This window comes from Phoca vitulina, unplaced genomic scaffold (assembly GCF_004348235.1).
Source record: "Phoca vitulina isolate PV1807 unplaced genomic scaffold, GSC_HSeal_1.0 scaffold64, whole genome shotgun sequence".
Taxonomy (NCBI): domain Eukaryota; kingdom Metazoa; phylum Chordata; class Mammalia; order Carnivora; family Phocidae; genus Phoca; species Phoca vitulina.
This window is the reverse complement of record NW_022589767.1, coordinates 7,710,287-7,734,562: the sequence shown is the minus strand read 5'-3', so window position 1 is coordinate 7,734,562 and position 24,276 is coordinate 7,710,287. Positions and strand designations below refer to the sequence as shown.

The 24,276-nt window shown below is 41.5% G+C and overlaps 1 protein-coding gene across 1 annotated transcript in view; it reads right to left on the bottom strand.

Moving 5' to 3' along the window:
• Positions 1 to 9,865, bottom strand: part of AEBP2 (AE binding protein 2) — a 69,162-nt gene extending 59,297 nt beyond the window's left edge. Inside the window, exon 1 of the mRNA XM_032391703.1 lies at positions 9,062 to 9,865. Coding sequence (XP_032247594.1) covers positions 9,062 to 9,720 — 659 coding nt within the window. The 5' untranslated portion in view covers positions 9,721 to 9,865. The remainder of the gene's footprint in view (positions 1 to 9,061) is intronic.
• Positions 9,866 to 24,276: the final 14,411 nt, after the last annotated feature.

Here is a 24,276-nt window from a genome sequence, read left to right as displayed (position 1 = left end):
TAGAGCATGCAACTCTTGATCTTGGCATTGTAAATTTGAGCCCCACATTGGGTGGAGAGATTACTTAAAAATAAAATCTTAAAAAAAAAAAAAAAAAGCACCTAAAATAAACATCAGGCACTGTGCCAAGTGCTCTGGATAGAACAATGATCAGAAGAGACATGATTCCTGTTCTCAGGGAGCATAACCTCTAGCAGGAGAGATGAACAGTAAATAATACTCAAATTGTAACAAGGGGAATGAAGAACTTGGGAGTGCTAGCATGTGTCTAACAAAGAAATCAGGGATGGTCATGCCTGTGAAAATGTTTGAGATAAAACCTGAATGTGATTAGGAGTTACAAAGAGAAGTTGGAGAGAGGCAAAAAAAAAAAAAAAAAAAAAAACAAAAAACTGATTCACAGACCTACACTGACAAAAATGCCAACATCTGTTATTGGCATGAAAAATCCCACTTTAGCCATTCTTATTTCTCAGTTCCAACGTGAACCCTCTGACCTAGGCAGGAAGTCTCCTGAATATGGTAGGCTCTATTCTTCCTATGTTTCATTTAGGCTTTCTAAAAATTTCTCCTTCCCTCACCTGGGTGGCTCAGTCGGTTAAGGCTCTGCCTTCAGCTCAGGTCATGATCCCAGTGTCCCACTCCCTGCTCAGTGGGGGACGGGGGTCTGCTTCTCTCTCTCCCTCTGCCCCTCCTCCCTGTTTGTGTTCTCTCTTTAAAAACATTTTCTCATCACTCACCTAACCCTAAACTCCAACCCCCTCTCCACCAAAACTTTAACCATTGACTACAATACTTGCCAGTTTTTATTTTAATGTACTGTGTCACAAACACTTTACAGAAAAACTAGAGAACAGTGGAATCATCTTTTTAGTCTTCTCATTAAAAACTAGATATCTGGGGGCACCTGGCTGGCTTAGTCTGTAAAGAGCATCTGACTCAAACTCAGGGTAGTGAGTTCAAGCCCCACATTGGGCATGGAGCCTACTTTAAAAAAATAAAAACTGGGGAGGAACCATCACATTTCTTTCTTAACACTAGACAGAGCACCATGCTAACCATCAGAATAAATGCTCAAAGTGTGGCTTTTTTAAACATCCATACATCCCTCTCATCTCCTCTGATGCCCAAAATTGTCCATTTAGTTCCAAGGCCAATATAACCATGATTTTCACAAATACAAACTATCCATCATAAAAATGAACTCAACATGTGATTAGATCACTGTAAATCCATTACTATTACTAGAGAATACACTCCAAAGATTTTTACTAATAGATCAGTAGCTTCACTTACATATTAAAAACTATTATATGACCTTTTAGGTCAACCACTGAATATGTGTGTGTGTGTGTATATATATGTTAAAAAACCATTAAAATGTAGATTTTGCAATGAAGTATTTGGCCAGGCATATCCTTTTGCAAGTTTCTGCAGCACTCATTTACAGATACTTGCCACACATTTAACAGTTGGCCTAGTACCTTCTGGCATTCAGATCTGATATTGCTTCATAACAATAGATCATTACTAACCATTTCTACTTCATTTGTGCAGTCTGTCTGCCCACCCGTGAAGTCAGGGGCTTTGTTTTACTCACTGCTCTTTACCCTGCACCTAGAATACTACCTGGCACAAAACAAAGGGGTTCTATGTATGCAGTAAACATTTAAAATAGACTGTGTGCCAGGGCGCCTGGGTGGCTCAGATGGTTAAGAGTCTGCCTTCAGCTCAGGTCATAATCTCCAGGTTCTGGGATCAAGCCCCATATCGGGCTCCTTGCTCAGCAGGGAGCCTGCCTCTCCCCCTGCTTGTGCTCTCTCTCTCTCTCAAATAAATAAATAAAATCTTTAAAAAAAAAAAAATAGACTGTGTGCCGCCAGGACGTCTGGGAGGCTCAGTCGGTTAAGCATCTGCCTTTGGTTCAGGTCATGATCCCAGAGTCCTGGCATCAAGTCCCACATCAGTCCCGCCATCAGGCTCCTTACTCAGTGGGGAGCCTGCTTCTCCCTCTGCCTGCCACTCCCCCTGCTTGTGCCCTCTCTCTCTCTCTCTCTCTCTGACAAATAAATAAATAAAATCTTTAATCAAATAAAATAGATTGTGTGCCAAACACTCTACATGTAATCCCCATAACAATCTTACAGGACAGTTAACGATTATTGACCCCTTTTGCAGATGAGAAACCTGAATAGTAAGATGGTAAGTAATTTAAATAACTGTCCCATAGTCACCCAGTTTAAGTGAGAGCCAGAATTCAAACCACACATTCTGACTCAAATCAGTCTTAAACAACTGCTCTCCCTACACTTTCTCCCTCCTTAACTTCAAAATTTCCACTTAACTTTGATAAAATGTTATGCATTTTTATACAGTAAATGCTTCTTTTTTTTTTTTTTGTCAAGATTTTATTTATTTGACAGAGAGAGACATAGCGAGAGAGGGAACACAAGCAAGGGGAGAAGCAGGCTTCCGGCCGAGCAGGGAGCCCGACGCGGGGCTCGATCCCAGAACTCTGGGATCATGACCTGAGTCGAAGGCAGACACCTAACAACTGAGCCACTCAGGTGCCCCTACAGTAAATGCTTCTTTTTTTTTTAAAGATTTTATTTATTTATTTGAGAGAGCGAATAAGAGACAGCACGAGAGGGAAGAGGGTCAGAGGGAGAAGCAGACTCCCCGCCGAGCAGGGAGCCCGATGCGGGACTCGATCCCGGGACTCCAGGATCATGACCTGAGCCGAAGGCAGTCGCTTAAACCAACTGAGCCACCCAGGCGCCCTACAGTAAATGCTTCTTAACAGTGATTTAGGAGGGGCACCTGGGTGGCTCAGTCAGTTAAGCGTCTGCCTTCTGCCTTCAGCTCAGGTCATGATCCCGGGGTCCTGGGAATGAGCCTGGCATTGGGCTCCCTGCTCAGTGGGGAGCCTGCTTCTCCCTCTCCCTCTGCTGCTCCCCTGCTTGTGCTGTCCCTCACTCTCTCACTCGCTGTCAAATAAATAAATAATATCTTTTAAAAAACAAACAAACAATGATTTAGGGAAAAAAACCCTGTGGTGATTACCCATTTCAGATTTTTCATACCCAAACTCATTTATAAAAATATGTATACAGAAATTCACAATTTCAGAATTGTTCCAACATTTTTTTTTATAGACTTGTCCACAACCATTTAATAAATATTCATTATGCACCTCTGGATCTCCTTTACATTGGTAAATTGTTTTTGTTTTGTTCTAAGACTTTATTTGAGGGGGGGCACATGCATGTGAGCGGGGGAGGCACAGAGGGAAGAGAGAAAGAATCTCAAGCAGACTCCACGCTCAGTGCAGAGCCCCACATAGGGCTGGATCCGACAACCCTGAGATCATGACCTGGGCGGAAACCAGCAGTCAAGAGTAGGACACTTAACTGACTGAGCCACCCAGGCGCCCCATGTTTTGTTTTGTTGTTTTATGTAAACTCTATTCTCAACATGGGGCTTGAACTCATGAGCCCGAGATCGAATCATAAGCTCTACCAACTGAGCCAGCCAGGCGCCCCTAAATAGGTAGTTCTTAACTTAGACCAAACTCTTGAAAATCTGATTAAAAGTTGTTGACATCTTCTCAGAGAAATCACATGAAATTCTGCATAGGATCTCACAGGCTTTATTGGAGTACATGGACCCAGTAACTTTAAACTTACCAACACCAAATACAATGATCCAGCCAAAGGCACTAATTCCTGGCCCCCAGTTTACAGTCTCCTTTATTTATATAAATGCTACTGTCGGTATTTCAATTTAATTCTAATAATTAAAGTACTCACAAATCCAAGGTACTGTGTTTAGATCTAAATGAGCTAAACTGTCCCTGCTCTCAAAAATACCACTGTACAACAAAAAGGATGAACCAAGCATTCAAATAACATGGATTCTTCAGAGAAGTTCATAGGACTCGAACAGAAATTCATTTGGACTTTAGAATACCTTCATGGTAAAACCTAACTCTTTTTCGCAGTTAAGGAACTAAGGCTCAAAGATTTAACTTAAAATCATAATACAGGCAGCAATACAAAGATCTGAATTCAGACTGACTCAGATTACATGCTCTGTATACAGATGTAGAGATATTCTACATCCCACCACCTACAGAACAGAGCCATAAGCAGGGAGGAAAAGAACAAAAATACATCCATGGGAATTAAAAGGAAAAAGAAATTAAAGCCAGGATTTACTGTGGCATTCTGATGGGCTTTGAAAGGTGGCCTTAGTGAACAAAATCTGAAGGAATTATTGTGTAACAGGGTATGAATGAAAAGAAAAACAGGAAAAACTCATCCGCTAAATGAAAACATAGGAAGAATAGGGGCGCCTGGGTGGCTCAGTCATTAAGCGTCTGCCTTCGGCTCGGGTCATGATCCCAGAGTCCTGGGATCGAGCCCCGCATCGGGCTCCCTGCTCAGCGGGAAGCCTGCTTCTCCCTCTCCCACTCCCCCTGCTTGTGTTCCTGCTCTTGCTGTGTCTATCTCTGTCAAATAAATAAATAAAAATCTTTAAAAAAAAAAAGAAAAAAGAAAACACAGGAAGAATAAAAAATAAGCAAATATTTTAGGTCATAAAAAGACTCTGCGGCTTCTTCCTTGCTCTCTCAAATCACTTGCTCTGAGGGGAAATAGCTGCTATGTTATAAGGACACACAAACAAATATTGACTTGGTGAGTAACTGAAGGATCCTGCCAAGAGCTACAATAAGTAAACCATCTTGGAAACACACTTCTAGCCCCAGTCAAGTCTTCAGATGACTGCAGTGCTGGCCAACTTTTTCACTGCAACCTCATGAAACCCTGAGCCAGAACCACCCAGCTAAGCCTATCCACTCCTGACTCTCAGAATTAACAAATGTCTGTTCCTTTAAGTTGCTAAATTTGAAAGAAATTTATTACACAGCAATAAATAGCTAATACAATTGGCAAAGTGTGAAATTTGACTTTGTTTAGAGTCAATGCAGTTTTGTGCTAGGAACTAGGGCAAAACCTACACCTTGGAATTAAAAGTCTCACAGTAATATGCAAGATGGATGAAGTGAGAAGCATTTTTTCTTCCCATCTTCCACAATACTCAGTAAAGAGTTCAGCACACAGAAAATACCTGTGTTTGGTTAGCAAATCAACTACACACAGGTTTCTCTAATTGACTCAACATAGTAGTCTTAATTTTTCTTAAAGTAAAATGACCCCCTAGAATCTCTCCATAAATTCAATCCTGAAGTCTGTCAGTTTTTTCATGATTTTGTTTTGGGCACAGAGCCATGCCTTCCTTAACTGGGAGTTACAGGTCGTCAATGAAAACTGAGACCTACTAAAAGTTCTTTTCCCTCAAAAACTAATGATGTGAAGTATGATGATTAACATAATAAAAAAAAAATTAAAAGCTCTTTTCCCTAAATTTAATCAAAATAAAAGGGTAGCTAAAAGAATGATTTGAGAGACAACAGACAGCTGCTTCAGAATTGAAGAGGTTAAGTACTGAAAGTTTATCATGAAGTATGAGCAAAAATTACTTTACATAAAAGTATTGTATTGCCTCAACCATTCAGATCCTTAATAAATCTTGATGATAACTTCAGCAACCAGCCTTCTGGCATTAATAGGATTTAGAAATTTAGGCTCCGTATTAGATCTTCCCAATCATACTACTAAGAAATTGGGCAATATAAGCCTGTTTTCCCAGCATCAGAGCAATGTCAGTTACACCTCAAAGTTTGCAACTCCTAAGACTGGGTTTCCAAATTTTGATCCAAAAACTGGTAAGGGCCTGTGGCCTTTCCTGATCATTAAGTTTCATACTATATGCCTTTCCCTATCACCGCATCCTTACACGTGCACTTTTCACCTGACATCTGAATTTACCCAGAAAGGCTGATAAAAGTCTAAAAGTGGTCTTGGTTTTTCAAAACAAGTCTTGGCTTCTATTCTAGTTGGGGCGGGGGGAGGGGGAGAAGAACATATATATATGTGTATATATATTTATATATATATATATATATATGAGACAACCACAAAAGTAGTTATTATCAATTCACTTATACAGAAAAGGTAAGAATACTTTCAATGTATAATCTGATTCAATAGCTAGAACTAATTTGTAAACTAAAAAAATTTCAGAAATATTTTAAATTCTATTCAAAAATTAATTAGTCTCAGAAATTAACTTTAAAACGGTGATTATTTTTTAAAAGGCAGTAATTTTTTAAAAAGTAGTTAAGCTTAAGTTTGAAGTAAAAAAAAAAAAGCTAGCTTATAGTGGTCTCGAGTAGCTAAATATCCCCCTAAAGAAAATAAATTACGTATCAACATTGTTTTCTAACTTTACCAAAATAAACATACGAACACCCTTACTCTGGTTTGAATAACTTTCTCATGGGGAAAATAATCAATGTTTTTGTACCAAGTGTCATTTATTCATTTTATAAATTAGTCTCTTTTCACCACACAACACTTCCAATACATGTTTGTAAACTGACACCTTGGATCATGAGCTTTAATACCTAAGCCTTTATATCTAAATGTTTCTTAAAAAGAAGCACTTACAGTTAAAATAAGACATTTCAACAAATTTTAAAGTATGTTAACTCAAAAGTATGATCTACTTTCAAAGTAAGAGAAAAACTGAATAGGCATTCTAAAAAAAAAACAGTAAATTCTAATAATAAAATCATTGATAGGAATGCCCCAAGTTTTTTAAAAGCACTTTAAAATCATGATATCCTTCCATCAGTCACAAAAATAAAAGCCTCCTACCATGAAATCAATTTATAAAATCCACATAGATTAGTGTAATCTGCAGGACAGTCCATAAGAACTATGAATCCTTTCCAAATTTAAAAGGACTCTTAAAAAAAAAAAAACAAAACTTAAAGGCAACAAGGGGTCGGTCATTTAAGAATGAAGATTATTAAAATCACCATATCCAGTTTCACCAGTAAAGCTTTTTCATACAAGTGATAAATCTATTACCCTGAAACAGTAAAATGATTACAATATTTTATGGTCTCTAATGTTTAAGAATTAAGAAGAGCAAGTATGTTTGACTATCAAGTTTTAACCTTATTTGGACTTGTGGCACTAATATCTTACTCTGAAAGATTATGTAAAAGTTAGATATTCCAGTGAATATCTTAAAATATGCAATGAAGCCAAAACTCCACTTCCTGAAATATTACTTGACCAATAGTTCATCATCTCCTAAAGGGATGTAGCATAGATATTAACTCAAAAAAAAGAAAAGAAAAGAAAAATCCTGACACAGCTTATTATTTAAGTTAAAGTATTCTAACTCTTGTGAAGTGGAAATAGCAGGGGGCTTGAAAACCTTTGTTCAGATCCAGCTCTACCACCACTTCCATTCTAGACTTAACTGTTTTGAGTAAGACACTCAACTTGCTTCTTCATCTGTTAAATGGAAGTCAAAATAATTCCTATCTTGCACCAGAGTTCTGAGAATGGGATAGACATTTAAACTGTGCAGTGCTAAGCATTTATGTGTGTGCCCGCACACGCTAGGTAAATGGAAGAACTGTGGTAGATGCTAACGTTATAAACTGATGTCAACTTTCAAATATCTACTGGTACCAATGAAGGAGGATATAATAAAATGATAAATAACATATGCTTCATTGTGTGATTCACACCAATTTTAAATTGTCTTGAAGACTCTCCTTCCTGCCATGCCTATACAGTTCAGCACAATTTCTCTAGGGTTTGTACAGTCTATTTTATCCCATCCAAAATATTTTTTTCACTAGGTATTAAAGTAAACGTCAAACAGAATCTAATGCTGTATTTTCATAATATTTAGAGCTTTGTATTCCTTATAACATTAAACATAAACCAAAGTTTTCTTTTTATTAGTTACCAATCAGAATTCCTAGAACTTTAGAATACTTAAACTTTTAAAGCCAAGTCAATACCGATGGTTAAAAATCTGTTCATCGAAACACTGATAGTCAAAATAAATGCTAGAAGCAGCATAAAATTCATGACGTGGTTCTCTCTCTGTGTTTAAAAAGTACATTAAAAACCAATTAGTTAAAATAAAGTTTTCCAAAGTGATCAGAAGTAATGATAATAACAAATAAAACATACTAATGTAATAAATTTTAATGTCTCAGAAAAAATGAAGTGTATTTTTGTCAGTATCCACGTTATTTCTAACAAGCTTTAGAAAAAAGCTAATTTCTTGAGATCTCTCTCCAATACATGACTTTAAATATTATCATCTAAAATTATGACATTCATGCTAAAGCATTATATAAGGATTATAAACCACACGCTATCATGATGTACCTTCCAGGCTGTATTTTATTACGATTCCAATTCTTTGATTCCGTAAAATTATTTTAAAGGACATCAATTCATTATTCTTTTCTACACTAATTTATACCTCTTTTAAACTTTCTCCCAGATTTGATCAAACACACACAAAAATATAGAAGTTATTAAAATCACTTTGGAGAGTATCTTAATGACTACACAGGAGGAATTTTAGAAGCACTGATTAAATATAAAAGACTAGTCTTTTCCTTAAGTAGTGAAAAGTGATAGTTGGGGGGTCTCCTCCCTAACAAGGAAGTTCTGTTAAATCCAGGCGAGACCAGCCATGTTGGAAAACACTTGTCAATTATAGTTCTGACAAGTGTTCGCGAACACGGTTGGATGAAGCTAACCCTGTGTACCGAGGTGTGTACATCAGGGCCCTCTTAAGCTCCGCCAGAGGATCTGGGCCTACTTTGAGGTTTGTTTCTGAGTTAGAGCTGTCCGTAGGTCCGTAAAGAGTGCAGAGCGAGGGGAAAGAGGGCGGGGAAAGGAGAGTTGGGGGGGAATTGGTTTGAGAGTTGGAAGCGGCTATCCGCAGCGAGAGGGGCGCGGCGACCAGGAGAGATTTCCGAGTTGAGAGCCTGGGGGAGGGGCCGAAGATTCGGGGAGCAGGGGGATCTCAGCAAAAAGTCCCCTTGGCCCCCTCTGAGGGGCACACGAGTGTAAAATGAAGAAGGGAAGGGAAAACGCTTCAGTGCACTGACCTGTCCTCCGAGTCCATGCGGCTCAGGGGTTCCCCATCCGACGACATCTCCAAGCTGCCTCGCCGGCCCCCGGAGGTCGCGCTGCTTCCGCCTCCCCCGGTCCCGTAGCCCTCGTCGCCGCCACTAGAGACGACGCTGCTGCTACTGCTGCCGCCCCCGCCGCCGCCCTGGCTGCCCCGCGGTCCCTTGGGTTCCTCCAGGCCCTCCTTGCCGTCCCCATCCCCGCTGCTGCTGCTGGCGGCGCCGGGGCTCAGCGAGCGCGTCTCGTCGCTGCTGCTCCCGCCGCTGCTGCCCACCAGGCTCTCGGCGCTACTCTCCTCCTCGCCCCCGCCGCTGCTGCTGCTCTCGTCCTCCTCCTCCTCGTCCTCTTCTTCGTCCTCGTCCTCCCCGGCCTGGCTGGCGCTCTCGGGGCTCGGCTCCGACATCGTCTCCGCCTCGCCGCCCCCCACTCCGCCGCCGCCGCCCCCACCGCCGCCGCCGTTCAGCAGCAGCGCTGCCACCGCCTCGGCCTCGGCCTCCTCTTCCTCCTCCTCCTCTTCCTCCTCCTCCTCGGGGGGCTCAACCCGGCCCCGCGCCGCCGGGCCAGGGCTGCCGGGGGGCAGAGGGCTCAGGCGAGAGAGCTCCTCCAGGTCGGCCATGTCGGTGATAGCGGCGGCCATGGCGGCGCCTGCTCCTCCTCCTCCTCCTCCCCGCCGCCGCCTCCCTCTCCTGACTCTAGCTCCCTCGCCCCCTCCCAAACGCCCAAAACTCCGCCGACGCCGCTGCAGAGCAGGAGGAGGGCCCGCGAGCTGCGTCAGCCTGCACACGCGCTACGGAGCCCGCGCGGGGACAGGCGCGCGACTGCGCGCACTCACGCGGAGACGGTTGCGCGCCTGCGCGGCGGCACGAGGTAGCGCCTCCCCCGGACCGCGGATTCCGCGCCCGCGCCCGCGCCCCCACCCGTGTCCCCGCCGGGCCCCCGCCCAGACCCGCCGAGTGCTCAGAGTTTCCTTGGGGCCTGCCCACGCCTTCCCCCGCCTCGCAGCCGCCGGGACACGCAGATCGAAAGCCTGAGTGCTAGCCGGGGATTTTAACAGCCCTCCGAGTTCTCACGATAAAGTCATTCATTCCGGGGATGTTTGGGGAGTGTCCCCCGTGTACGGGCAATGAGCCAGGAATCGAACAAGTCCCTGGTCTTCTGAGAGCTTGCAATCTACGAGGAGAGACGATTAAAATGAATAAAAATAAATAATACAATGCAAGGTACTAAGTCCACACACGTAGCACAGAGCCACAGGTTTCAATCCAACCTTCGTTTGAATACCCCAAGAAACGGTTAAGTCAGTCTCAGAGCAAACGTGTCTTATGTTCAAGATCTTCAAACTTTTTAGCTCATGAGTCCTCTAAATTCTGTACATCCTTGTACAGTTTAAAAAGACATCTACGTTTTTCTCCAGCATGTTATCAATATTTTGTAATTGTCACCCTTGTAAATAAAGCCAATGAACTCTACCGCAGGGATTTAATACCCACCAATATCCACTTTTTAAAATACAATTTTTTTTGTACTTGGTCAATTTCCATCCTTCCTTTATCTTCTGGAACTCATATTTACATTCCATATTCCCTCCAGAATTTTACCCTAATAAAAGATTTTATATTTGAACTGTTTTATTGATCATCTTATATTTCCTTGTAATAAAATGAAATAAATTGAAATTTAAGGGTCGTTTTTTAATTTCCTGTGATCACAGGAAAACTCGAAGTCTTATTTCAACTGATCAAAACACATATTTTAAATACTTATATAAGTGGGGCACCTGGGTGGCTCTCTCCGTTAAGCCTCCGACTCTTGTTTTCTGCTCAGGTCATGATCCCAGGGTCCTCAGATTGAGCCCCAGGTAGGGCTGTGTGCTCAGCAGGGAGTATGCTTGAGATTCTTTCTCTCCCTCTCCCTCTTCCCCTCCCCACCCCTGCATGCACACTCTCCCTCTCTCTGTCTCTCTCTAAAACAATAAATAAATCTTTAAATACTTATATTAAACACAAAAGTAAATTTTTGTTGGAAATGCATCTTACAGAGATGGAACTGCTAGTTCCAACCAGTTTTTTGCTTGTTTGTTTTTCAAGTAGGCTCCACACTCAGCATGGAGCCCAAGGCAGGACTTGAATTCATGACCCTGAGATCAAGACCTGAGCTGAGATCAAGAGTTGGACTTTTTTTTAACTTGAGCTTTTTTTTTTTTAAAGATTTTATTTATTTAACACAGACAGGGAGAGAGCAAGCACAAGCAGGAGGAGGAGCAGAGGGAGAGGGGGAAGCAGGGTCCCCACTGAGCAAGGAGCCCGATGCGGGACTCGATCCCAGGACCCTGGGATCATGACCTGAGCTGAAGGCAGCTGCTTAACCGACTAAGCCACCCAGGCACCCCCAACTAGTTTATCGGTAGTTGAGTAGAATGAGAACAAGTTCAGTATCGCTTCTATTCCTAGTTTTCAATGCCATGGATGTACGCAATGAGCAAACTTATTCACATAAATAAGTAGATGAAAATGAATGGAGTTTTTAGTAATGCCACTTGATTCTTTGAACTCCTTCCAAATTATATGCCCCAAAAAAAAATCACATAAAGAACTAACAAAAAAATACTTTTCATGATATATCAGCTGACAACTCTGATTAGGTTCTCTTTCAACTTTGCTGAAAGCAAGTAACAGAAAACCGCCTGACTTCTAAAGGATGTGTTACCCATTCTCATTCACTAGTCAATTGTTCCTTTTTTGGCATCCTGGAGATTGTTGTTTTTTTTTTTAAGATCTCTGGGAGGGGAGAGAGAAACAGAGAAAGAGAGTACAGGCAGGGGGACCGGCAGGCAGAGGGAGAAGCAGGCTCCCCGCTGAGCAAGGAGCCAGACACGGGACTTGATCCCAGGACCCCGGGATCATGACCTGAGCCAAAGGCAGATGCTTAAACCGACTGAGCCACCCAGACGTCCCCAACCTGGAGATTTTTGCTTTCCCCCCCCAACCCACCCCTAAGATTTGGGATGGGGAAGAATTATGCTTTTCTTTTGTAAAGCAGGGGAGGGGCAAGTGGGATAAAGAAGGCTGGAAAGAACTTTACACTCTGACCCCAGAGGTGGATCTTTAGGCAGATCACTTTTAGGAACAGCCACCTAAGGGAAGTGAGGATTTGAGAACTGCTTACATTAAAACATAGTGTCCTGGGGCTCCTGGGTGGCTCCATCGTTAAGCGTCTGCCTTCAGCTCAGGTCATGATCCTGGGGTCCTGGGATCGAGCCCCTCATCGGGCTCCCTGCTGGACAGGAAGCCTGCTTCTCCCTCTCCCACTCCCCCTGCTTGTGTTCCCTCTCTCGCTGTGTTTCTCTCTGTCAAATAAATAAAATCTTTAAAAAAAAAAAAAAACACATGGAAGTGGCAGGTATCAAAGCCACAGGTTCTCTCGCTCCCCCCCCATCTCCCTCCCCCTTTCTTCTAACCCCCACCTCTATCTCCTCTCCCTTTCTCTCCCTAGGCCTTGGTTCAGTTGCAGAGGTCATTACTCTGCATGTATCTCCTTAGAACAAGGCCACTCTCCTCCATAACCACAATGGGTAATGACGCAAAATGTCATTATCCCACTCACTGAAGTGTGTGGCTAGAGGACAGACTTGTGGATGATGGAGTTCTTTCAGGTGGCATCAGATGAGAGGTGGGATGAAAACATGAACCCGCAAGAAGCAGGGTCTACCAACCAGTGCACATCCATAAACACCTCCATAAACTGTGACCCGTCTGTAGCTAGACAAGTACTGAAATTAGCTTCTGGAAACTTTCATAACAACTTGACAGAGTAATTTTATGCCTACTGAATCTAATAATAAACAATTGGGGCTTATATGTTTGATGTCATCAATTTATTCTAGTATTCTTGTAATTCACCTTTCCTATATTTTGCAGAAGTATCAGTCCACTGAAATTAAAAAAAAAAAAAAAATACTGGTCCTTTACAGATTGAAAATCACTGTTGTAGAGTTCCCTCCTTCCCACTAGGAGAGTGTGTGATTCTATGCATAATTAGAAGTTACCTAATAACACATCACTGAGTAAGAACTATTTGATTGGGAACAGTATTCAAACTCATCGACCACAGTACTAATGGGGGCAGATTAGCAATAATAACTTGAATTTCCCCTGCTTTTCTACCTACCAAGCCTGCTAACAGAGTGAGGACACCTCTAGCTTTCTGGGAGCCTCTGGGGTGGGAGGTCTCTTGTACATTCGCACGCCCCCTCTCTCCCAGTGCCCCCCTCCCCTGCCCTGCTCTTCTAGGCGCTGCAGGCTCCTTACCAGGATCTATAATACAAGCCAAACAGCCAAAGCCATGGTGCAGCCTGAAGAAAGGGAGACCACTGTGTTGACCTCTTTTAGGGGAACCCCGAAGCAGACTGCTTGTGCCCAATATCTTAGAAGGTTTTCAGTGAAACAGCTCTTTATGTTTTACTCAGAGCTCTGTTTCTCTTAGGAACCCAGACATGCTTTCATGGGCCTAGATTGGCGACAGATTTGAGTAACAATTACCCCAAGCTGTATTTATTACTCCCCATCCAATGACTAAGTCTTTCTTTTTTTTTTTTTAAAGATTTATTTATTTATTTATTTGAGAGAGAGAGAATGAGAGAGCAAGCACATGAGAGGGGGGAGGGTCAGAGGGAGAAGCAGACTCCCTGCCGAGCAGGGAGCCCGATGCGGGACTCGATCCAGGGACTCCAGGATCATGACCTGAGCCGAAGGCAGTCGCTTAACCAACTGAGCCACCCAGGCGCCCCTAAGTCTTTCTTATAGAGCTTCTCTGTCTAATTCTCTTCCACTAAAATGAGTTCTGTTCTAGGAAGCAGTGTCAGCCCCCATGTCAGCAGTTTCTTTCAGGCCTGCCTTACCAGTTTGCCAGACATGCCCAGACACGCTTGTGAACCCAGCAACAGACCCAGCTGAGATTCAGGCTGAGATTCCTGCTCCACCACACGCGAGAGACTTCTGCAAACAACGTCTCTAAAACATGCAGCTATAGCACCCTTTCCACCTTTATTTCAGGTTCCTCATTCCGCATGTTGAGACTGCCATAGTGAGCAAGATCGGTAGCTGCATGATGACTTCATCCTCTGATGGACTTGGGGTCTAAAGAAAGTATGCATGAAAAGATAGAACATCTTACAGAATGAAGGAATGATGGGATCCTAAAGCTGGAAAGAACTAGAAATCAGATGAAATCTTCCCCAACCTGCAGTTTGTCATCCAACCAAAACACAACCAAATAATGACTATAGTTTTGTGTATAGTTTTATAGTTATATATACACACACAGATTATAGTTAAAATTTGTCAATGTGTCCATTTTGAGACATAACTGCATTTGGCTGACAACTTCCCACAATAAGGAGATCATATACATGTTTGGTATTTTGGATAGTTCCTCATTTTGAATATAGTAAAAACGCTTTCCTATAAACTAACAGTGATGGGTAGGCAAATGTGAAAGTAAATAAGTTGAACACCACATTTTTTGTCCTTTCAGGCATTTTATTTTCTTTATTTAATTTATTTATTTGACAGAGACAGTGAGAGAGGGAACACAAGCAGGCGGAGTGGGAGAGGGAGAAGCAGGCTTTCCGCTGAGCAGGGAGCCCCATGTGGGGCTCGATCCCAGAACCCTGAGATCATGATCTGAGCCGAAGGCAGACGCTTAATGACTGAACCACCCAGGCGCCCCCTTTCAGGTATTTATATCTGACTTGCTAACCAAATAACTTTTGTCAATGTTCAAAATACTCTTAATTACTAAATTGAATTTGCTGGATTAGTTACTAGAGCCTGCAAATTACAATACCAGTTAGTACTAAATCTCTAAGAAGGGAGGGAAAAAACTAAACAAAATACGTAATGGGTGAAATATTTTAAAAAGCACTCAGCAGCTAGGATAAATTACCTTGGCTTCAAGCCAAAAAAAAAAGGCGTTCCACCCCTTTCTTTTCCTGATGAATGTATGTATGGCATCTATTTTGACCACTAACCTTACTCATACACTTTTTTCTCCCTGTTCTTCCCATTCTCCCTTATTTTGTTATTTGTTTTATATCTACTTTGTAGCCCTTTATACATCTTGGTAAATTATCTCAAAATATATATATATTTTTTAATGAAACTCCACTCCCAACGTGGGGCTTGAACTCAGGACTCCCAAGATCAAGAGTTGCATGTTCACTGACTGAGCCAGCCAGGTGCCCCTCAAATTAATTTTTAAAGTGAGGTTTGTTGGTTTATTTTGTTTTTGTTTTTTGCAGAACCTGCTAATCCTCCTCCCCCCTCACTCCCACTTGGGTATCACTTGCAGCTAGATTTGGCCATGTTACTAAGTTCTGACCAATGAGCTATGAGCAGAAGGATCACATCCTCCTAAGGAAAGCCGGTTGCCCTCCCCCCTCTCACTCTTCCTGTGTCTTGTCTTTGGGCTGGGGCAGAGACTAGAATGTGGGGGTGATTCATGGTATGCAACCATGCATACCAGAACCACACCCTAGGATAACAGAGCCACAGAGAGAAGGGAACTGTGTCTCCAGATGAAGATGAAGGAATCAAGATCTCATTTTACAATACCGCCCACTCCATTGGACCAATAACTCAGATTTTTTGTAATGAGAAAGAAGTCTTTTATGTTGTCTGTCTGTTGTAAACCAGCCAAATCAATATCCTAATTAATGCATGTTAAATGAACAAATAGATAGTGTTCCTAACCACTTCCAGTTTGGTCCTCCCTGATTGGAATCAATTTTGCTCAAATAAACTCTCAATTAAATTTTTGTTTGTTCGTTTTAGAGAAGGGGGAGGGGCAGAGGGAGAGAGAGAGAGAGAACTTAAGCAGGCTCCGTGCCCATTGCAGAGCCCGAGGTGGGGCTCGATCTCACAACCCTGAGATCATGACCTGAGCTGAACTCAAGAGTCAGACACTCAACTGAGTGAGCCACCCAGTCACCCCCCAAATTAAAATTTTCTTAAAAATTAAAAATAATAGGGGCACCTGGCTGGCTTGGTCCGTGGAGCATGGGACTCTTGATCTCGGGGTTATGAGTTGGAGCCCCAAGTTGGGTATAGAGATCACTAAAAATAAATAAATAAATAGATAGATAGATAGATAGATAGATAGATAGATAGATAGATATAGATAGATAGATATAGATAGATAGAATTAGAAATAATAAAATAAATAAACAGACAAACATGGTTTCTTATTTCCTAGAAATCTGAGACCCTCAGGAGTGAGGCCTTCAATTTTCTGCTCCTTTATCTATAAAATCATCTATATCTACACTAATTTTTTTTCTTCTCTAAACAAGCCTAAGCATTCTACTGTGGTGAACTCTTAGGTGTCCTAAAAAGAGAAAAAATGACCATATATGTATGCATGGTGGGATTCCCCCCTGCCCTCACCTTCTTCTTAGGCACTTGGCTACCTAGCTGGAGGCATTTCCCAGCCTCCCCTATGCTCCCTTACATTCAGTTAGTTAACCTAAGCAATATTTGGTCCATCCAAATATTGGATTCTTTCAGGTAGAGAGCAGTAGCTACCAAAAAACTGTAAATATAACAAGTGTGTAAGCAAGGTGAAATTGCAGCTCTCTTTGTCCTTTTAGGTGCTCTGGTGACATGTTGAATGAAAGATACCCTCGAGAGAAATATAAAACCATTTCAGGGGCAGGATTCTGTGCCCTGCAGTTACCATTTTGGAATCAGAAATCCCAACAGCTCAGCATAGGACAGTTTAGGACAAGCATCATGAGAAATCTCTAAGATATCAGATAATAAAGCAAAACTTGCTGATCTGCAAACATAAGGAAAGTCTCCTAACTATTGTAGACAAGCTTTATACCTTGAGTAAGTTTAATGTCACCGTTTCTAACATTCATCCTGCTGTGTAACAAATCACTAGCTTCCCCAATACAAAACCCTTTTATAACATTCATTATGCCATTTAGTGAGGCTTTGTGGAGATCTTGATTGTAAAAGATGTGTTAGCAGCAACCTCTGGGGTATGCCACTTTCTGATAGAATGCTAGCTAAAGACCACTGACCTGGGATTTTTTTTTCGTCAGTATACTAGTTAACTCTATAGAATTAAAACTTAACGCTGTTGGCATAATATCACACAAACCAACTGAAATACGGTATTTTAAACTGAATTATGGAAATATTAACAGTTAATGTTAGTTCCATGACTGAATTCTTACCAAGAGAATGTGAATAGAGATAATATGTACAACCTCCATGTAATTTGTTCTTGACTTCCTTCCCCATGTGCTGGGAAAGAGCTGTACCATTAACCCACCTTCAACATGCAGCGATGGAAGAAATAATATGGAAGGAATATGGGTCCCTGAGTGACTGCGCCATGTAGAGCTAGAGGCCAGTTTACACTGACCAGGCTGTTACATGGCAGAGAAATAAACTATTTTATTCAAGCTACTGTATTTTTGGGTCTCTCTTTTTTTAATAACAACATGAACTTTACTCCAATTAAGAAAACTTTACATCTTGACCCATCAGCTTCCATTTCTTCTTCTGTGTCTTCAATCCCACCCTCTACTCTGGCTCCTTTTCAGTTTATGAACATGATCAAGTCCTTTATTTTATTTATTTATTTATTTAGAAAGAGAGAGAGAGAGTGCGCACGTGCACTAGTGGGAGGAGAAGGGGGAGAGGGAGAGGGAGAGGGAATCTTAAGCGTGAAGCCCAATGCAGGGCTCAATCTCATAAATCCTGAGATCACAACCTGAGCCAAAACCAAGAGTCGGAGGCTCAGCCGACTGAGCCACCCAGGCGCCCCCATGATCAAGTTTTTCCACCCTTACAAATAAGTATTCCTTTCTTTTTCATCCAAACTTCTTAAAATATGAACTATACTTGCTTATTCCACTTTCTTACCTCCCACATACTGCCTTTCTACTATAGAATGATATCCATCCCCCAATTTTTTTAAAAAGATTTTATTTATTTATTTTGAAAGAGAGAGAGAGGAAGAGAGCGAGCACGAATGGGGGGAGGGGCAGACGGAGAGGGAGAAACAGACACCCTGCTGAGCAGGGAACCCGATGAGGGACTTGATCCCAGGACCCATCCCCATGTTTTTTAAGATGACTCTCAGTAAAATCATTAACTCAATCGGGAGGATACTCCTCAGCTCTGCGCTTACAAACTTGCTATCACATTGCAATGCAATTAAGTCTCAGACCAAATTCTGCATTGTGCGCTTTGCTGCATTTTCTCCTCTGCTCCATCCTCTTTTCCTCTCCTCTCTTATTTCTACAATGCCACAGCTTCTAGATTGCTGGTATCTTTCACGGTTTCTTCTTGATCGTCCTGTTTTTGAAATGTTGGTTCCCAAGTCTACCTCCTTGGCCCATTCTTTTCTTGTTCTAGGAAGTCTTCCTGGCAAATAACGTCTGTCCTGCTGATTCTGATCTCAGACAAGAGGCTCCTGTATTCATCCTCCATGTTCTTGGACAGCACTGATTGTCTCTTGAGGAAGAAGATCATTGATTTGTATTGGCACCAATATATAAAATTTTATGTGCTTCTACCTCAGTTTTCCCCGTGTATTGCAAATTGTCTTCAGTCCATTTGACCTTTTAGCAATGATCAGTTTCTATTAGTAACTGTCAATAGCATCCATTGATTGGACTAAGTGAAAGCTGGGCATGCCTTCCTCCCAGCACTGAAAGCAGGAGGTAGATTACAAGGAAAGCAAGACTTCATCATAATTCTTCCAATGTATAAACTTTTATTGGCCAAGTGGGCAAAAAAGTCATATAACATGTTCATATAAGTTTCAGGAAATCTTCACTCTTTGTCCTCAGGTATGCCCACATGAGTCTTGTATGAGAGACTCACTCTGAGGTAGGCACAGCAATATCCAACAGAGAATCAGCCAGCCTTCTATTCAGGTCTGTCTGTCAAGTCTGTCATTCCCAAAAATGGAATAGAAGGCATTGGGGAGAGGTGGATAACACAGAATCAAATGGAACTTAGACCAAGAAGGTGGTAGATTGCTGGGCTTCCTACCAACTTACTCACCATGTATTGAATAGATTGTCTACTCTGTGTCAGGCACTGTTCTTAGCATTGGGTATATAGCTATGAATAAAGCCAATAAAAATCCCTGCTCTTGTGAAACTTATACTCTGGTCAGGCGTGTTCTTGGTTTTTTTGTTTGTTTGTTGGTTGGTTTTGTTTTGTTTTGAGGCAGGTATCTTCTTGCATCTCATTCACATGAGTGACAGGGCTGTGACATCTTTCTAGCCAGCCATATATCTGGGACATCATTTATTTCACCAATGAAAATGTATTTCTAACGTCCCTTAAGCTAATTAATGAAACTTCTGATATAAATTTCAATAAAGATCCTTGAAATGCTTAAGTAGCCACCTGGGGATTATGGATCCCTGATTAGGGCACTTCAGATTATAACTAACTTCCCCTAGAGTGTGAATTCCTAATAGGGTAACTCTAATGATACCCAACCTTCCCCAGGGTGTAGATGAAAGCTGATTTACACACAAGTACATTACACTGTTTATAAGGAAGTGTTTTAAAGTAAACTATAACAGAAGTAATATAACAACATGGCAAGAAGCATGGTTGTACAGAGCTCTCAAGTTTCATATACAGGTTTTAAAATACTGAACGGCACCATCTCCCTTAGGACCTCTGGGTTCTCCTCATGATCCAGCAACTACAGGGACAACAAACAGCATATCAGGGGCTTCCAGACCATTGTAGTGTAACCTGGTTTACAATCACGATTGTAAACCATCATTCTGAATGGCCAGTGCCCATACTATTCCAACCATTGAGTATGTTCAATAACACTTGCTCAATTCTTTAGCCATGAAGAAACTGACAAGACTCTTTGAATTTTGACTCCAAATACCTTGAGGAAGAGATTATAACTGTCCTATTTTGGGCCTGAGATTCATGCCAAAATTGATTTGGATTGGTAAGGCTAGAGGACCTTTACATTTTTGTTCAGTGGGGTGATGGAGATGCTTGAAGAAGTTCTTAGGAGTTTATGACAAGTGTATTGGATTGTTCTGGCACCAGGGTTTTGCCAGGAGAGTAAATCAAAAGGGCAAAGAAACAAAAGACTTAAAGATATAAGCAGGAGCATGAACAAGAAAATTTAAGTTGGGTAAAAAAGGAAGTAAAAAGAGGACTTTATGAGGGCGCCTGGCTGGTTCAATTGGTAGAGCATGCAACTCTTGATCTCGAGGCTGTGAATTCGAGCCCCATGTTGGGTATACAGATTACTTGGAAAACAAACAAACAAACAAACAAACAACCCACAGGACTTTATTAAGACATTTGTAGTAGAGAATATTATTTATATCAAAGGAGATATCAGGGGGGCCTGGGTGGCTCAGTCGTTAAGCATCTGCCATTGGCTCAGGTCATGATCCCAGGGTCCTGGGATCAAGCCCTGCATTGGGCTTTCTGCTCAGCGGGAAGCCTGCTTTTCCCTCTCCCACTCCCCCTGCTTGTCTCTTGTCTTCCCTCTCTCGCTGTCAAATAAATAAATAAAATTAAAAAAAAAAAAAGAGATATCAGCATATACTTGAAATGCTATCTGTTTTGGTCCATTTATATATATATATATATATATATATATATATATATATATATATATATAGTTCCACAGATGATCTTGTAGTGTTAATAACTGCTACTTTATTTCTTTATTTTTTTTAATAACTGCTACTTTATAGTAATGACATTTTCCATATCTTCTTGTGATATAATAAGAAATATATGTTTTGGTCTTCATTCCTGACTCCAGGCCAAGAGGTCCTAAAACCTTTGTAATTTCCTAAGAAATAAAGGTGCTAAGGAGCACCTGGGTGGCTCAGTCGATTGAACGTCTGCCTTTGGCTCTGGTCATGATGGAGTCCCAGGATCCAGCCCTGAGTGCAGCTCCCTGCACAGCGGGGAGTCTGCTTCTCCCTCTGTTCCTCCTCCTGCTTGCGCTCTCTCTCTCAAATAAATAGATAAAATCTTAAAAAAAAAAAAATTTTATCTATTTATTTGTCAGAGAAAGAGAGAAAGAGCACAAGCGGGGGGAGCAGTAGATAGAGGAAGAAGCAGACAGAAGGAGAAGCAGGTTCTGAGCAAGGAGCCCAATGTGGGACTCGATCCCAGGACCCTGGGATCATGACCTGAGCTGAAGGCAGACACTTAACCAACTGAGCCACCCAGGCTTCCCAAGAAATAAAATCTTAAAAAAAAAAGAGAGAAAGAAAAGAAAGAAAGGTGCTAGAAACATCTTTTGTTCTAAAATTTGGTCTTTGAACCCAGTTCCTGAGCCAGAGTTCCTAAATCACTTGGAATTTCCTGGGTGATAGGAGCACTTTTTGTTCTAATGAGGCAATGCTTGGTGGGGTCCTGGATAAATTCAGGATGGGACCTGGTCACCCAAAGACCAAGCCATGATTAGAAGCTTAGAACGTCCAGCCCCACCCCCATCCTCTGGGGAGGAGAGAAGGAGTAGATATTGAGTTAATAATTTATCATGCCTATGTGATAAATCCTCCATAAAAATCCCTGAACTACAGGATGGTGAATACATCCCATGTGCCGGGAGGATGGTGCACCCCAACTCCGCAGGGACAGAAGCTCCAGCATTTGGGACCCTTCTTGACTCTGCCTTAAGTATCTCTTCATCTGGATGTTTTTCAGTATCTTTTTTTTTTTTAAGATTTTATTTTTAAATAATCTCTACACAAAATGTGGGGCTTGAACTCACAACCCCAAGATCAAGAACTGCCCGCTCCCACGATGGAGCCAGCCAGGTGCCCCTCATCAGTACCTTTTATTGTATCCTTTATTATATAATAAACTGGTAAATGTAAGTTTATTTCTCTTAGCTGTTCTAGGAAATTACTGAACCTGAGAGGGGGTCATGAGAACACCAATGTAGAATCAATAGATCAGAAGTACAGGTGACAACCTGGAACTTGTAATTGGCATCTGAGGTAGGGACAGTCTTAGGAGACTGAGCCTTAGCTTGAGGGATCTGAGGCTAACTCCAGGTAGATAGTGTCAGACCTGAATCAAATTGTGGGACACCCAGCTGGTGTCTGAGAACTGTTTCACCCAGCTGGTGTCAGAAGTATGATGAGTGTGCGAGTAAAGGAAACCACCGTGTGATTTTCCTGCACACTCGTAATGACAAGGGAAGTGAAACATGCATTCATCCTTGACATCGACCTCTGAGGAATATAGGTGATCAAGGACATCACGGGTTTCACTGGTGTTTCCATTATGTCCAAAACTTCTTTTCAAAGAAAGTAAAGTTGCATGGGGGTATATTTAGAAGATCTGGCTAATAGCTGAATAATAATTGTAGCTGGAGTATACTGTAAGTGAAAGAGCCTAGTGGGGTATTGTTTTGAAAATATAGCTAAGGAGACAGCATATTTCTCAGATTATTTAAAATAGTGAAAAGTAGGGGCACCTAGCTGGCTCAGTTGGTGGAGCCTGTGACTCTTGATCTCGGGGTTGTAAATTCGAACCCCAACATTAGGTGTAGAGATTATTTAAAAGTAAAATCTTAAAAAAAAAAAAAGAATAAAAAAAAATAAACAGGGGCGCCTGGGTGGCTCAGTCAGTTAAGCGTGTGCCTTCGGCTCAGGTCATGATCCCAGGGTCCTGGGATCAAGCCCCTCATCAGGCTCCCTGCTCAACGGGGAGTCTGCTGCTCTCTCTCTCTCTCTCAAATAAATAAATAAAATCTTAAAATAAATAAATAAATAAATAAATAATGAAAATGTCGAGGTGCCTGGCTGGTTCAGTTGGTGGAACATGTGACTCTTGATCTTGGGGTCATGGGTTCGAGCCCTGTATTGGACGTGGAGTTTACTTAAAGGAATTTTTAAAAAAATAGCAAAAAGTTGAAAACTAGGAAACTGAAGCAATGAGAAAATATTGAAAACCTATTATGCGCAAGTCCTGTTCTTGCAAATTAATCTGAGTCAATTTGGGTAGGCACAACTTTTAGGTTCTTTTTGGTAGATACAAGTACCAAAAAAATTTCTTCTCAAGTAAAAGCCAAGATTCCAGAGGGAAAATTGGGTCAGGCACCCAGGATGCTCCAGTGTTTTGACCAGAGACCCACCCCTTAAAGGATTTAGCCTAGGGCATCATTGCTAAGGATACAGGCTACAAGTCTCTTGGGATTTGAACACCCTACTTATGCCAGGGCAGGGAGAATCTCTGGAATATTTTTAGATAATCATATATCTTGAATATCTTTTCATTTTGCCCTAAAAAACCCCCTCATTTCCAACATTCATCATGTTGGTCAACAAGCTACTGTTTTTACCGGTAAAATCCATTTCTCACATTGAGTAGGCAAATTGCAAAGAATCACTGTTGATCAAGATACTGATAACAGAAGCATTTGTAAAAGCTACCTCTGAATGTTAGAAAACCACCACCCTGCACTGTGAATTCCTTTTCTTCCCCTTTAGCTTTTCAGTATTAACATTTTTGTACATATGAAAAGTAGAGAGAATAGTATAATGAACACCCAAACACTCATCACCTAGATTTAATAATTCTTATAATTTCCTCATATTTGCTCAAGTATTATAGAGTTAATTATAGACGTCATGACATTTCACCCTTAATTACTTTAGTATGCACTTCTAACAAGCTAAATACATTTCCCCATGATCACACTTAATAAAATTAACAGTAATCCTGTAATATCCTCTAATGCTCAGTCTGTACTCAGATTTCCACATTTGTCCCCAAAGTGTCTCTTACAGTTGATTTTTAAATACCAGATCCAAAGAGAATCTTGCCTTGCATTTGGTTGTTAATGACTTGTAACTTCTGGATTAGAGCGCTGGCTGCCTCCGGGTTATGGTTTAAACCAAATGGCACACACCCATAGCAACACAATGTATATGCTACAATATTTTGAAGATAACAACAGACCTCACAATGATTTTACTAGATATTTTCACCAACATTATCTTATCTATTTCATATATATATATATATATATATATATATATATTTTTTTTTTTTTTTTTTTTTTTTTAAGTAACCTGACCCCAAGATCAAGAGATGCAGGCTCCACTGACTGAGCCAGCCAGGAGCTCCCTCACATTTTTCTTCCCCAAAGA